Source organism: Pleuronectes platessa, chromosome 11 (genome assembly GCF_947347685.1).
Source record: "Pleuronectes platessa chromosome 11, fPlePla1.1, whole genome shotgun sequence".
Classification (NCBI taxonomy): Eukaryota; Metazoa; Chordata; class Actinopteri; order Pleuronectiformes; family Pleuronectidae; genus Pleuronectes; species Pleuronectes platessa.
This window is the reverse complement of record NC_070636.1, coordinates 4,743,677-4,758,168: the sequence shown is the minus strand read 5'-3', so window position 1 is coordinate 4,758,168 and position 14,492 is coordinate 4,743,677. Positions and strand designations below refer to the sequence as shown.

The 14,492-nt window shown below is 42.9% G+C and overlaps 2 protein-coding genes across 3 annotated transcripts; one reads left to right on the top strand and one right to left on the bottom strand.

The window, feature by feature from the left end:
- Positions 1-3,306: 3,306 nt before the first annotated feature.
- On the bottom strand, positions 3,307-8,168 carry fuca2 (alpha-L-fucosidase 2). Its single transcript, XM_053433949.1, has 7 exons — positions 7,853-8,168; positions 6,338-6,525; positions 5,866-6,205; positions 5,555-5,765; positions 4,707-4,897; positions 4,481-4,589; positions 3,307-3,873 (listed from the first exon to the last, which is right to left on the bottom strand). Exons 1-7 carry the CDS (start codon positions 8,059-8,061, stop codon positions 3,742-3,744), a joined length of 1,380 nt encoding a protein of 459 aa, XP_053289924.1. The 5' UTR covers positions 8,062-8,168; the 3' UTR covers positions 3,307-3,741.
- A 154-nt stretch (positions 8,169-8,322) lies between these two features.
- On the top strand, positions 8,323-11,300 carry LOC128450475 (putative deoxyribonuclease TATDN3). Of its 2 annotated transcripts, none has more exons than XM_053433952.1 (10): positions 8,323-8,441; positions 8,520-8,552; positions 8,644-8,717; positions 8,793-8,877; positions 9,700-9,762; positions 9,860-9,969; positions 10,110-10,165; positions 10,257-10,369; positions 10,680-10,757; positions 10,948-11,300. In XM_053433952.1, exons 1-10 carry the CDS (start codon positions 8,325-8,327, stop codon positions 11,089-11,091), a joined length of 873 nt encoding a protein of 290 aa, XP_053289927.1. In that variant the 5' UTR covers positions 8,323-8,324; the 3' UTR covers positions 11,092-11,300. The 2 variants fall into 2 exon arrangements, with proteins under 2 accessions (XP_053289927.1, XP_053289925.1); XM_053433950.1 differs by having other exon boundaries at positions 10,677-10,757.
- The last annotated feature ends 3,192 nt before the right edge of the window (positions 11,301-14,492 follow it).

Sequence of the window (14,492 nt, the reverse complement as noted above, 5' to 3'; positions counted from 1 at the left end):
CGCCGGGAGCCTGACACAGCGGCGAACACAGAGACTATGTATTGACAGAGTCCCTCCACAGTATGGAATTGCAGGGAGCTATTATTAGATACAGCCTCTAACAAGCCGACGATGAAGTTGAAGCTAACTAATCTGCAGTGCAGCTGAGGTCCATTAAGCTGGATTCAGTATCTAGAGGAGCAGCACTAAAATGGCTGATACTCTGTGTGCAGTGAAGGTCAAGTCGCCCGTCTCTATAAATATAATGGTCTGTCCCCCGGGATGTTCCACACCGCTCGGCATGTCCACGATCCAAAGCTGCACCGCGCCTCCGCTGACCGCCTCAGATCCACCACAAATTTGCATGTGATTGAATGCCACACATGCACCTGACTACTAGCAGGCCTCTAATGATATTATTAGTGGAAGGGCTCATGGGAGGGGCGAGAGAGAGAGAGAGAGAGAGAGAGGGAACAGCACAGAGAGAGGGGGGTGAAGGGGGGGGGGGGGGTGCCATGTTTATGAATGGAAGGAATGAGGTTTTCCTCCCTGCTGTCATCTGGCGGATTGAGATATCGTTTCCAGGGGACACTCAACACTGCTGTTTGAACGAGCAGCCGACTCAAACACAAAGACAAACCCCTGCCAGCCTCCGTGCATTAATAATTGATTTAAATAAATAAATTAAAAAAATATATTCCCTTCCTTGCGATCAATTAACCCTCATTTCATTTATCCGTCTCTCTGAGTGAGAGCCTCTCAAACCAGGCAGGCGAGCTCGTTGCCATTATCACAGCAGTGCCCTGGAAATAAACTGACATGATGTGTGTCTGTGTGTGTGTATGTGTGTGTGTGTGTGTGTGTGTGTGTGTGTGTTTCCATGGCGACCACGCCAACGCTTGTACCAGGTTCCCAGTTTCCTGTCTACATATATAATTACGACCACTGATCACAGCACTCAACACTGCAGAGAATGAGCCACGTCGAACATGGGATCAAACGCTGCTACAGGTTACACAGATGTGCTCATATGGTGAAAATAAAGCTGCTTGCAATGTGAATCAACATGAAATTAGAGAATAAAACATCATGATTGACAGCTGAGACCAGCTCCTGATTGGTCGGGTGTGTATACTCCTCGTGATCACGACTGTACAAAGTCTGGCTCAAAAGGAAATGGTCACAAGCGACAGAGGGTAACGTCAATATCTGGGATATTTGGGCTTCAACAGGAGGAAGTGGAGAGAAGATAATGTTTAAATAATTGTGTTCTTAAACTTCTTGCTTCACTTTCTCCCATTTTAAGAGATTTGACTGCATATTTAAGGAATTTCTCTGGAGCAGAAAGTGACCATGCATGCATGAATATGATGAAAGTGGTGGTTTGCGGTTCCCAGTGCCCCCCCCCCCCCCCCGGTACAGTTAAGAGCAGTTTGCAGTGGTTCCCCCTCCCTCTGGTTCACAGCTTATCCACCAAACCATCTAAACATATGAAGGCTCATCCAATTATATTTCACCTTCAGCGCACAGAGAGGAAATTGCAGAGTTTCTCAAACAAAGCCTCAAATATTCGTCTAAATCCAAAGATTAGCTCTGCAAATTTAGAGAGAATGGATGGAAAGGGGGGGGGGGGGGGGGGGTATTCTTATATTAGTAGATTTGTGTGGCCAGAATGCAAGTTAGATTTTTGAAGGATGTGGATCATGTTGAAATGTTGTGTGTAATATGAGGGAATATTTAACTGGGAAGGAAACTGGGCTGAATGGGATTTGCAGCAACAAGGGGTGATTCAGTTTAAGATTATACAAAGATTCCACTGAAGCACATTATATAGAGTTGGTTTAAAAGAGTCTGCTGCTTCTCTTCTGTCTTAAAGCTTTAAATATTAGACTGTAAGATGCCACCTGCTCCTTTCAGGTGAAAGGAATCCGTTGGAAGAAATTGAATATAAAACAATCCTAGTTTGTATAAATTGAATAAAATGATGTTTTCTTTACCCTTGAATGGTCTCTTTATATTTTAATACTTTATATTTACATCAGGAGCGGATCCTCTCCACGTTGGCCGCCATGTTTTATTACAGTAGCCCAGACTGGAAAAACTAAACTGCTTTTGAGTTTTCGTGACAACTGAAACCTGCCGCAGATTCTCTTTCATGTATTCACCACTAGATGTCACTACATTCTACAAACTGAACCTTTAAGCCAAACAGTTAATCATGGGAATAAAATGCTGTTTACCTAATAAATCTTCTATGATATCAAACAATGTATTGTGGGGTTGTGCAAACAAACCTTATGAACATTTTAAGGATCACATTGCATTTATTTTTCCATCCCGAAGAAAATAAAATGCATATTAAACGATTCATCTATTGTATCAAATATCAATTTATTTTTGGATTTGACAAAAAACAAAGAAAATGTTTATGTTCTTATATTTATGGATGAATACATTTAAATAAAATGTTAAATTAACGTATTTCATATTATACTATAACAATATTCATTGCAACACTGCATGTGTGTAAGCTTCACATTCAGCCTCATCCTCTGCATCTGTCCCTCGTGTTGTTGTGGTGATGCAGGGGATCCGCGGTCATGAGCCGGGGATAGCCTGCCCGCTGAGGGGGGGAAACGCACGGACGTGAGAACCCCTTGCAAACCCCCCATCCACACGTCATGGAACATTTGCAGGAGAGGGACCACCCACTTTAAAGGCGTGCAGCGGGGAGCAGACACAACAGAGAGCTGTGCCCTGCACTGAACTCCGCAGCTCAGGTGACACACACACCTGCAGCCGCCGCAGCTCGTGCATGCGGGGTCACTCACGCACAGTTGCGGGGGCTTTAGAGAACAAATAAATGACGCGGAGCAGCAGAGACTCAATGAGACACCACACGCGCATTACGTCATCAAGCATATCTTTCTATATGCACGAGAGGGATGTTGTTGTTGTTTACCTGCTCCAGATGTGCGCAGCTGGAGATCAGAGGTCGTTGTTGTTTTTTTTGCGCCGTCAGCCGATACAAGGACCCGCATAGTTGCGGTGCGGTTGAAGATGCGAGCAGCAGGGGGCGCTAGAGAGACGCATTACCTTGGATGATTAGAATGAGTGTTTGTTGCCAGGGAGGTTTTCAACATGCGGGGAATTTGCTTTGGTGTTTGCTGCATAGCCAACCCAGTGATCACGAGGGTCCAAGCTGAGCTTATACAATCAATAATCAATAATGATGTATAACCTCATAGCAGAGTTAGTGAATGAGCTGATCTTCTCGTTCGGCCTGTTTTAAATTAGAATCGTGTTAGATCATGAAAAAGACGCTCAACAGCTTTATTCGTTTTATTTAAAAATTCCTCAATAGTGCAAATCAAACAAATCACCACATTCATCAGGCCGCAGAAAAATCTCGTTAAAAAAAATACAGAAAAGCAGCAAATATGTAACAAAAATCACAACGTACAAAGAATATTTTCATCTTTCATGATATGAAGATCACATCTGTCACATTATCCCTGCAGATGAATATTTATCTTTAAATAAGATTCAAAGCTATAGAGCTACAGACAAATGATTGTTAAGTCCCTTCATGTCAGTTTGTATAAAAGACAACACCCACAAAAAAAAACATTTCCCCCCCTCAGCCTCAGATTTGAACTCATTTCAGGACAGATGAATGTGATTTCACGTCACAGTTTTATGTTCAGTGATTTAAAGCTGGTTCCCTCTCCGGGCCTCCAGCTCCAGCTCCCTGGTTTCCCTCTAAGTGGCTCCCGTCAGCCTCAGCGTCCAGGCCCACTGGCCCGGCATGAAGGCCGGGGGGGGCAGGAGCGCCCGCAGTCCACTGGGCTGCACTGGTTCCCACTGCACAGCACCGTGGCCGACCAGCACCACCTTTTATAGAACAAAGACGACAGGTTGAACGAGGGCGACATGTTGGCAGAGAGGGAGAACAACCAGTCATACTCATTTTTCCGGTTATTGGATCCTTGAGTGTGGTCTGACGGGCGTGCCAATGTGCTGAGCCGCTAATTAAATACTGAACACTCATTTCTCTCACCACTAGTAGGATGGAAGTGGCTGCCACTTATTTATTTATTATGTAACATCTACAATTTTTTTTACATGTTTAGATCAGTGATTCATGAAAAAAACAGCTAAATATTCAAATGATTTATGTTTAAAAGCATTTATCAGCTTCTACAATATGAGATCGATCAATAAATAAAAAAAATCATGGGATTGATCACATTTAACAGATGAATGATATGTGACACTAAAACCTTTAATGCTAATTGATCACTAACATCATCATGGTTTAAAAGAAAAATAAACAACTTCTGTTAAACTCTGTGATTTCGTAACCCTGAGTCTGACCGATACTTGTGAAACCTCATTAGTGACCTCTGGTGGACAAATGGAGACATTACTTACCTTTTTCTAATGAGTTTTCTTGGTATTGATCAGTTTCCATAAAAAACAGTGTAGATATACGTCTTACCTGAGTCACTCCTTGTTTCACCACAGGATCATGTAGAATCACAGATCCATTGCTGGGCCACTCCAGAAACATGGCAAAGACAGCCTTCTCCTGTGGTCTGGCTGTGTACCTGTTGAAGATCAAATCTATATTTGTTGAAACATGCAGTAACTTTAACTCCAGTGTCGGTTTGTGAGTCTGATCACTGCAAACCAAACATGATGCACAAACAGGGATGAGAACCTACCAGACGTTCGCGGTGCCGTTGTCCTTCTGGACTCTCCACGCTGTCGTGTTGTAGATGGCCTCGCCGTTCACCTTCAGCCACTGACCCATCTGCCTCAGGCGCTCCTCAAAGATCGGAGAGATTCTGCCCTCGTGTGTGGGACCGACGTTCAGCAGCAGGTTCCCCCCGCAGGACACGGTCTCTACCAGCGACTGACACACACAACAACACAGTCTCTCAGTCAGTTAGTCATACGTGGCCTTTGAATAAGACTTAATGGTTATACTTTAGAACTGAAAATCTTTGGGTTTTGAATTGTTGATCATAAAGCAATTTAAATACGTTGACAAGCTTCTAGGCAATCGTTAATGAGCTTTTTTTACTCTGATTGATTAATGGAGAAAATAAACAGGATGAGAGAGGAGGGAAAAAGTGTATTTGTGTTCTTAATAAGAAACAGGAAAAACTGAAATAATGAGTGAGAACCCGAATTTTAAAGAGAACCTGGAACTTCTTTTTTTAAATGTGGTCGTCTCAACCATTTCCTTCCCTGTCTGCAAATTTTAAGTCTTGCAACCAGGTTTTCAACTTTCTCGCTTGTTCTGAATTTTCAACCAACTGCTGCCTGGAGTTGTTAGGTTTTAATTTCATTTAACAGGGGGACTGTTGGGCTACTAATTAAAACATATATATTCTTCACAAAATAAAATATGTTGCATTCCTGATTGTTTTAAGATCAGTTTTATAGTTTCTTTGTCTCGCCCCAAATTTTAATTTCTTCCAATAATCCATTTAGTTACACCGGATGCTTTGGTCTCAGTTCAGCAGTTACACAACCTCTCAAAGGTTAAAGGGATTTTTCTTCTCACCGCCACGAGCTGCTTGATGGTGAGGTAGTCGCTGAGCGGAGCGTTGCGTCTGTAGCCCCAGGACTTTGAGTCAATGGTCATGCAGTTCTCCCATTTGTGTTTGATCAGGTGTCCCGGCTGGTAGCGATCGTTGCAGGTGTAGTATCCCCCGTGGTGGCAGATGGTGTTGTAACCCCACCGGTCGTTTGTCACCACGGTGTCTCGCACTGGACTGTGGGAAAAACACACAAACACACACAAAAAAAAAATATTTAACCAAGTGACGTTTTTATCTATAAGGATGAATTTGTGTTTTGTTGTTCTCCTATTACCTGTCGTTATAGAGCCAGGCTAAGAAACCAGTGCTGTTCCAGTATGTGTCAGGTGCATTCCCGTCCCCATCGGACCACAGCAGCTCTGGTTTGTACTTGACGATGAGCTCATAAAGCTCAGGCAGAGTTTTACTGGTCGGGAAGTAGTTTGTTTTGAACACGTTGGCAGCGTCCTGCTTATAGAGGGGATTAAACCACTCAAACAGGGAATGGTACAGCCCCAGACGAAGGTCACTGTTAGCGCGGAGGGCGCTCGCCATTTCCTCCACCAGGTCTCGCTTGGGTCCAACATCCACTGCATTCCAGTTCCAGGAGGTTTTTGAGCCCCATAGTGTGAAACCTACACATTTATTTAAAAAAAATTCAACTTATTTGTGGTAGAAATAACAGCATTAGTGCTCCAAGTATGTGGGAGTATGTTCTACCCTGCCCACACACAGAGCAAACTGAATCACAGGATCACACACTGCACCTTCGTGGTGTTTGGTTGTCAACACGATGTACTTTGCCCCCGACGCCGCAAAGATGTCCGTCCACTCTTTGGGATCGAAGAACTCGGCGGTGAACTGCGGAGCAAAGTCTTGGTACTTGAATTCCGGAGGATAGTTCCTCTGCATGAAGTCAACGTACGGCTGCACTTTTTTCCCCTGCCAGTACCACCTGTAACAGGGAGGCAGAGTGAAACTGAGTGAGGGGGGGGGGGGGGGGGGGGGGAGAGAACTACCTCCTCTACGAGTATTTACCTCAAATATATTTGAGGTTTTGCTTAATTTTTTTGAAGAAATTATACTTTCTAGATTCTTGCTGTTCTTGGTTTGTACCCTCGGGGTTGAATGCACTTATTGTAAGTTGCTTTGGATAAAAGCGTCAGCTAAATGAAATGTTATATATAGATGAAATAGTGAAAGGTAATTTTGGGATATAAATACAACAGGTTGAAGGAAAATGGAAAAAGGGATGGTGACAATATTGTACTGGTTTACGTCTTTTAAGTAGAGGAAAGCCAATAAACTTTTTTATCCTATAAAATTTCCTGAAAAACATTTTATGACGAGCTGATGAATCATCATTTTTCGTGGATGAATAAACATCAAACATGTTTTAATCCATTTCATTCCTTTAGTAGCTGTTCTGGAGCTTTCAGTCTCATCATGTGATCTTCACTAGCAGCTGGTTCAAACCACTGAAACTATTATGTCTGCACATTTCTCTTGTTTTGATTACATACTACTTCCTCTAGGATTCCCCTCATCTATGAGTATTTACCTCAAATAAATTGATAAAAAAAGTGAAAGGTAATTTTGGGATATAAATACAACACGTTGAATGAAAAAGGCATGGTGACAATTTAACAATGATTTTCTTTGTTTTATACTGTTTATGTCTTTTAAATAGAGGAAAGCCAATAAACTGTTTTATCCTATAAAGATTTCCTGATAACATTTTATGACGAGCTGATGAATCATCCCTTTTCGTGGATGAATAAACATCCAACATGTTTTAATCCATTTCATTCCTTTAGCAGCTGTTCTGGAGCTTTCAGTCTCATCACGTGATCTTCACTAGCAGCTGGTTCAAACCACTGAAACTATTACGTCTGCACATCTCTCCTGTGTTGACTCCATTGGGCTGTTGGTGTGGATGGGGCTGGGAGAGGAAGTTGAGCAAACCAGTTTAAAACCTGTTCGGGAGCTGTGGCTAGTCAGATGATCAGACTTTATAGAGACAAGTTGGGAACAGTGCACAGGAAATATGGAAAATGTATGAATTGAAACACAATGAAAATGTGCATATCCACCTGCTGATGAAGACCATGCCTGAAAGCTCCAGAAAAGCGACAAAATTTAACTTATTTGTTCTTGACTGTTTCTAGAACTGGCCCCAATTCCCAATTTAACCAAGTCCCAGTTAGTAAAGTATTGTATACTCTGGAGGAATATAATCAATTACATAAAGTATAATAAGGTTGAACCATGTTGACACTCACCAGAACCACTCGCTGCCGAAGCTGGGCACAGAGAAAACCCCCCAGTGGATGAAGATCCCGAACTTCACCTGGTCGTACCACTCCGGAAGTGGCCGGGAGTCGATCGAATCCCAGTTGGGTTCATACTTGGTCCCTCTGGTCCTGCTGGTCCCGCTGGTTCCGATCACCAGTACCGACACCAGCAGGAAGCACACCGTGAAAGTCCCCATGTCAGCTGGGGGGGGGGGGGAGCGCTCGGTTCGATGATCCGAGTCGAATGAACCTGCAGGAATCACGTGATAGATAAACACAGTGTCTGCAGAAGAGTCACGTGATGACACTCGACGCGGAAGTGAACGGAATGTATTGTTGAAGCGTTCGATTTGTTCATTTGTTGATCCCGCCGTCCAGTTCCAACCAATCGGAGTTGAGCCTGAAGAGAACCCCGCCCTCCCGGCAGACGCCGCGTTCTAAACCTCGCGCACCGTTCGTTATGTTGTTTGCACATGCGCAGTTGGAGTTTCTCACCGGAAGTGGGCATGTTTTGGTTGTGAACATGCAGGGTTTCATCGACTGTCACTGTCACATCTCTGCGCGGGACTTCGACCAGGTATTTAAACACATAACAGTGGTTTATTAATAATATCAATGTCCCAAGTTGTGTTCACTGTTCTCTTTTCATCGCCAGGACTTAGAGGAAGTGGTTGAGAACTCCAAGAAGGTGAGAAACCCTGTCAGCTGATTCTAGAATACAACAGAACAGTTATTATTGTCCATGTCCAGCTCATTCATCTGCTGTTTCCCGCCCTCAGGCTGGAGTGTTGGCGCTGTTGGCCGTCGCAGAGCATGCTGGGGAATTTGAAAAGATCATCTCCTTGTCCCAGAGGTGATGGAAGGACAAGATGGATCCAGTTAAACCTGATGGGACACGTGAGCACTAACCTTGTTCTTGTTGTCGTAGGTTTCCAGGTTTTATTTTCCCCTGCTTAGGAGTTCACCCTGTTCAAGAGGTTTCCCCGGAGCAGCAGAGAGGAGCTTCTCTTCAGGTACTGACCACTTCCCACGGGTCGGTTCATTCAAACCACTGAGTGATATCGAGCTGTACAGCAGGTTAAATCAAATGAACCTGAACGAGCAAACACTTCTCTAAGGAAATAATATCCTCATCATCACTCTGGATAATCCACAGAACTAGTTTTTAACTTTTATTTGTCATATGCACTTGAACACAGAGTTTAACAGTACACAACTCTGTGATGGACAAGAAGAAACCGCTCAGCAGTGCAATAGTTAAATTAAAATAAAAGCAAAGTGGAAAGAGCTTAATATGAAAAAAAGTAAAATAAAATACAAAACTTAAGCTATACACATTCAAAAGTGCATTGTGTTGAATGAAGTAACAACTTTAACTGTATGGAATGTGTGTGTGTGTGTAGTTGTTGAACCGTGTGTGTAACCGTTGTGTCAGTTTTTTCAAAATAAAGTCCAAACAGAGAGGAAGACAGATGTTAGGAGGGTTGTCACAAGTGGATTGAAGTTTAGGAACCTGATGACCTAAACTGAACTAAAGACATTATTAGAACTAATTTAATTATTTTTTAATATAATGGGGGCATCCTTTCTAGTTTCTGCTTATTATTGGTCTGTTTAAATGTTCAATGACCACACACGTCTATTCACCTCCACTGAACTTGCAAAGGGACAGGCCCACTATCTACATTGCTCAGTAAGACTAGAGGCTATTAAGATAATGTCTTTTTTCTTAACCAACAATTTGATAGACAACACTGCAATTCAGTTGATAATTTTGTGATTTGTTTTAATATCGGTCTTGTAATGAATTATTTTTGGTTCTATCATTTCCACAGGATCTAGATGCAGCTCTACCCATCATAGAGAAATACAAAGACCACCTTGTGGCTATCGGGGAGGTAAAGATTCCCTCTGTCTTGACTTGAAGAGCAGTTTTCTGTACGGGTGTTGTTTTGCAGGTATGGTACAGTTCACTAACATTTGTTTTTGTTGAAGGTTGGTTTGGATTTCACACCCAGATATATCAAATGTGAGACCGATAAAGACGCTCAAAGGCAGGTCCTCATCCGTCAGGCGCAGATAGCCAAGGAGCTGGACCTCCCTCTGTGAGTAATACATGATGGAAATACATAAACACTGCTTTTTTAATCTGTGTTTTGAATTCCCATAAAGATCTACTGTAAACCTAACTTAATATCTTGCAGGTTCCTGTAACAAGTGTGTTTCCTTTGTGATTTATTTCTAGAAATGTTCACTCGCGGTCGGCAGGTCGACCCACCATCCACCTCCTGAAGGAACAAGGTGAACAGTTTGGTTTCTCAGGTGACCTGTGGATGAATCCTTCACCTGGACGTCAGAGAAGTAAACTGCAGTTCCTCTGAAATGTCACTAGGTGTAGAAAAAGCCCTGCTCCATGCTTTCGATGGGAAACCGTCTGTCGCCATGGAGGGAGTGAAGGCTGGCTATTTCTTCTCTATCCCACCGTCCATTATTCGGAGTGAACAGGTACAATAGAGCGGTTTTATATGTAAAATACACACTGTATATAAACCCAACCTGCTTTACCAGGTCCACCAGTATCACAACTCACCCACAGATTCTCATTTTGCATTTAAATCTCCAGAACGACTCTAAATATTTCACTGATCTCGTCAGAAATTACTTTAATATACTTGTTGTTTGTATGAGAATATTTCTAGGTCACACAACATGGGGACACACGTGTTGACTTTGTGTTCACTGGCTGACGTTATCGCTCTATATGTTAATGATTGATGACGGTTTATTTCTGTGTGGTTTTTTTTCCACCAAGAAGCAGAAACTTGTGAAACAGTTGCCGTTGGAGAACATCTGTCTGGAAACTGACTCCCCTGCTCTGGGTCCTGAAAAGCAGGTGAGATATTGTGTGCCTCAGAATGAAGCAAATGCTGAAATCTACAAACTCAGTATATTTAGCAGAAATTGGTGATAAAATCTATATTTCCTCTAAATTCTGACCCTCATATTCTTTCCTTCTATATTCATATTTTTGGCATAAATGGCTTAAATCTGCTCTCGTGTTTTTCTTTGTGTCGTGTTTGCAGGTGAGAAATGAGCCCAAAAACATTTCTGTTAGCGCCGAGTACATCAGCAGAATTAAAGGTGTGTCGTTGGAGAGGGTGATGGAGGTGACCACACAGAACGCCCTCCGACTCTTCCCCAAGCTGAGGGCGGCCATCAGACCCTGACGCAGCCTTAAACGGTTAATTTCACCGGCCTAGAATTTATTTAATTATAAACCCGCAGCTCTCTGTTATCATTGCGATCTATTTAAGTAACATAATGAGCACGTCAGATTGAACCTAGAAGCCCTGAAGTGTAAACAACTCAATACACCATCTATTAATTCCTTAAATTCTTGAATAAATAAAGATATGCCAACTATTTTAACACACAAGTTGTGTATTTTTCATGTGTGCGATACATCTGAGTCACCCAACCATTCATAAACACTGTGTCATGTAACAGCAGCTTACTGACAGACGTTATTCATTTAAACGTTCATGTCAACATGAAATAAACAATCACAACAAGCAGCTCTCCTCATTGTTACACTGAGCATCACCTGATCCAATCAGAGCCGTGATATCACAGAGGAATTTCCCCCTGGTCACTTGCTCTATTTATTTATAAGTGTTGTTGCTCTTTATAATTAAAAGGTGATTCATCTTTCACTTAGCATCAGCAGCTGAAGCCAAACTCGAATGGGCCTGGATCAGTCACAGCTCACAGTGGGATGAGGTATGCTGCTTTCAAGTGCTCCTCAGATGCTCCCATCTTCGAAATGTCAAAAATCCATAAATGAAATAGTTTTATAAAGTTTCACCCAACTTGATTGAACACAGGCTGAAATGTAAAGTCGATTATTTGCCCTGAAAAACGTCGTCAGTGTGAAGAGACAAAGCAGAAGAAGAAGCAGTGATTCACTTTCCCTAATTAAGATCGTTTCCTTATTTTCCAGGAAGCTGAATGTTGTCCACATGCAGTCAGTTTGCAGTTTATTAGCAACACACTCATGTCATCTAGTAAAACAATCCTGCTGTAAATGTTACTCTCATGAAGGCTTTAATATTAACTGTTACAGAGAGGTGTGAGTATTTGTCCATATCAGCGAGGAATAGCTGAGTAACAGAAATACTGGTTGGGTATTTATTTTTTGACTTAATAAACTGGTGACAGAGTAGTTTGATTTTGTCCCAGTTTCTGATTTTATAGTTGTTAAATATTAACAATCTAAAGGCTGGAGTTGGTTTCATGTAAGCTTTTAGATAACCAACAGTTTTTACACCATAAATACAGAAAGGCAGATTGATGTTTGTAAAACTAAGCGACATATAAATCTAATATTAATGTTTTGGGTTGATTTAAATCTGAAAGACACATTTCAGAATAAAAGCACTGTAGTTTTAAGTACAACTCACTTTTACTCTTCTAGTTCAAGGTCTTTCCTGATAGTTATCACTTTTAAAGTGCACAGGTAATCGTCTTGTTAAATATCGTTTTTAAACTTACTCCGTATGGGATTTATGTAAGTATGTCAGTGATGTGTTTAAGTGTATAAGCTACTGGATGATCTAAATTTCCCACGGGATTAGTAAAGTATCCATCTATCTATCTATCTACTTCTGAATCAGACTTTATTTGTGCTCCCTGGGAACTCCGGGTTGCTCTTGAACGCAGCACGTGTGCAGTTCAGGGACCGCCCTGCGGGAACACATCAGCTGCGGCCGAGCAGACACAGACAGTCTCTCCCGGTCTCTCCCTCCAGCTGATGCACAGGAGTCCTGCGGCTGAACTTTGCACAAGTCGCGTGTCGTCGCTGCAGCGCCGGAGCTCAACGTGTTGACGTGAAGAAGTGAAATCCAGGAGAAGTGAAGCTGCACGATGATCAGAGCTGCTTTCCAGAGCTGAGGGAACTTCTGCTGGTGAGTTCCTTCTCTCTCTCTGTGTGTCTCTGTGTCTCTCTCTCTGTCTCTCTCTCTCTCTCTCTCTCTCTCTCTCTCTGTGTCTCTGTGTCTCTCTCTGTCTCTCTCTCTGTCTCTGTGTCTCTCTCTGTCTCTCTCTCTCTCTGTCTCTGTGTCTCTCTCTGTCTCTCTCTCTCTCTCTGTGTCTCTCTCTGTGTCCCTGTGTCTCTCTCTCTGGGTCTCTGTCTCTGTCAGTCATTTAGTCAAAGCACATCCAATGTAGTTTTATTTACTCTCTCAGGTTTGGTGTTGAGATTCATCCCAGTGCTTGTTTCTGACTTTCTGCTCTTATCACCCAGTTAACATTACACTGGTATCTGTGTTTGACTGGGTGGTTCTGCCCCAGCATGCTGTGGATGTGTAATCATGTTTAATCCAACAAGCCTGGGCTCATAAACCGATGGTTCCTCAAACACCACACACAGACAGATGTGTATCGATGCCAAATTGGGAAATGAATGACAAATCACAACCTTTAAAAAAACCACCTGTTGCTCAGAGACGTGTGTGTCTGTCTGGTCCCTGCAGGTCTGAGTAGGACGACACCATGACAGGGGACGCTGTGGTGCGGAGGGGTCTGACCTTGGTGGGTCAGGCGGCCTGCAGAGCCCCGCCTGGCGCCCTGACCGGCCCTGGCAGCCGGAGGCCGGAGAGCCTCCATCATGGCGGCGGGTCACTGAGGGTGAGCAGTGGGCCGTGATTCGCCCGTCACGCTGCTGCAGAGCAGGTTTAGAGTTTCACAGACACGCAGCCAGGATTCCTCCTCTGTGTGCGTCTGCCAGCGTCTCCTCATCAACACCCACAGCAGTGACTGGGAGGCGGGTGACGCTGGAGGAGGAACCCACAGGGACTCAGCTGATCTGGGCGTCTGATAACTTCATTGTTGTTTTCCCACAGATGTTTTTTCCTCTCACCTTGTAAAAGTCCTCCACCTTGAAACTTCTCTCACTTGAAGTCAAACTGTGACATGAAGGTTGTGTCGCCCTCAGATTTCTCTGATTTGAATTATTGCAGGGCACTACATTAAATCTCTAATGGACCTGAATGCAACATGACGTTTACAACAGTTGCTGCTGACACTGTGTTTGACCTCCAGTGAGAGACGCCCTCGGTCCAGACAGTCTGTGGGATTATGGTCCGATAAAATAAAATCCAATTTACGCCCCTAATTCTGTGCGGTGCTGCTTCGGTGGAGCGGTGATAACTTTCTCATTCAGGCGCCGGTTGAACCACCTTCATACGTGACAGCTCTGAAAAAGCCTGTCTGTGATTTTTAAGTTGATCAGTTGATTGTGAAAAAAGTGACTGTTTAGGTCAGTTTGGCTTAAAATGCTAGAAAAACTATGACTTGGCCGAGAGACCAACGGGAAAATGAATTTAAAGCGGAAGAGGTGAACGGCTGACAAGAATAAACTCTGAATTAACTCCCTTCAATAATAATGGTGAATAATAATACAACATATTTCATGGCGACTTTGTAAATACACAAGAATAATTAAAGTCAAACCAAATGTTTAAAAATCAATTCAGAGGCTCAGACGACTTGAAAAACATCCTGTAAATACAACAGTAGTCAAAAATGTAGTTAGAGATATTAAAAGGAAAAAAGTGGAATGATAAATACA

Coding starts and splice junctions, on each gene's coding strand:
- fuca2 (XM_053433949.1), bottom strand. CDS start 8,061: ATGGGGACTTTCACGGTGTGCTTCCTGCTGGTGTCGGTACTGGTGATC. Junction 6,526..7,852: donor TTCGGCAGCGAGTGGTTCTG/GTGAGTGTCAAC, acceptor TCCCTGTTACAG/GTGGTACTGGCAGGGGAAAA. Junction 4,590..4,706: donor AACGGCACCGCGAACGTCTG/GTAGGTTCTCAT, acceptor GATCTTCAACAG/GTACACAGCCAGACCACAGG.
- LOC128450475 (XM_053433950.1), top strand. CDS start 8,325: ATGTTGTTTGCACATGCGCAGTTGGAGTTTCTCACCGGAAGTGGGCAT. Junction 8,718..8,792: donor ATCATCTCCTTGTCCCAGAG/GTGATGGAAGGA, acceptor TTGTTGTCGTAG/GTTTCCAGGTTTTATTTTCC. Junction 9,970..10,109: donor AAGGAGCTGGACCTCCCTCT/GTGAGTAATACA, acceptor ATTTATTTCTAG/AAATGTTCACTCGCGGTCGG.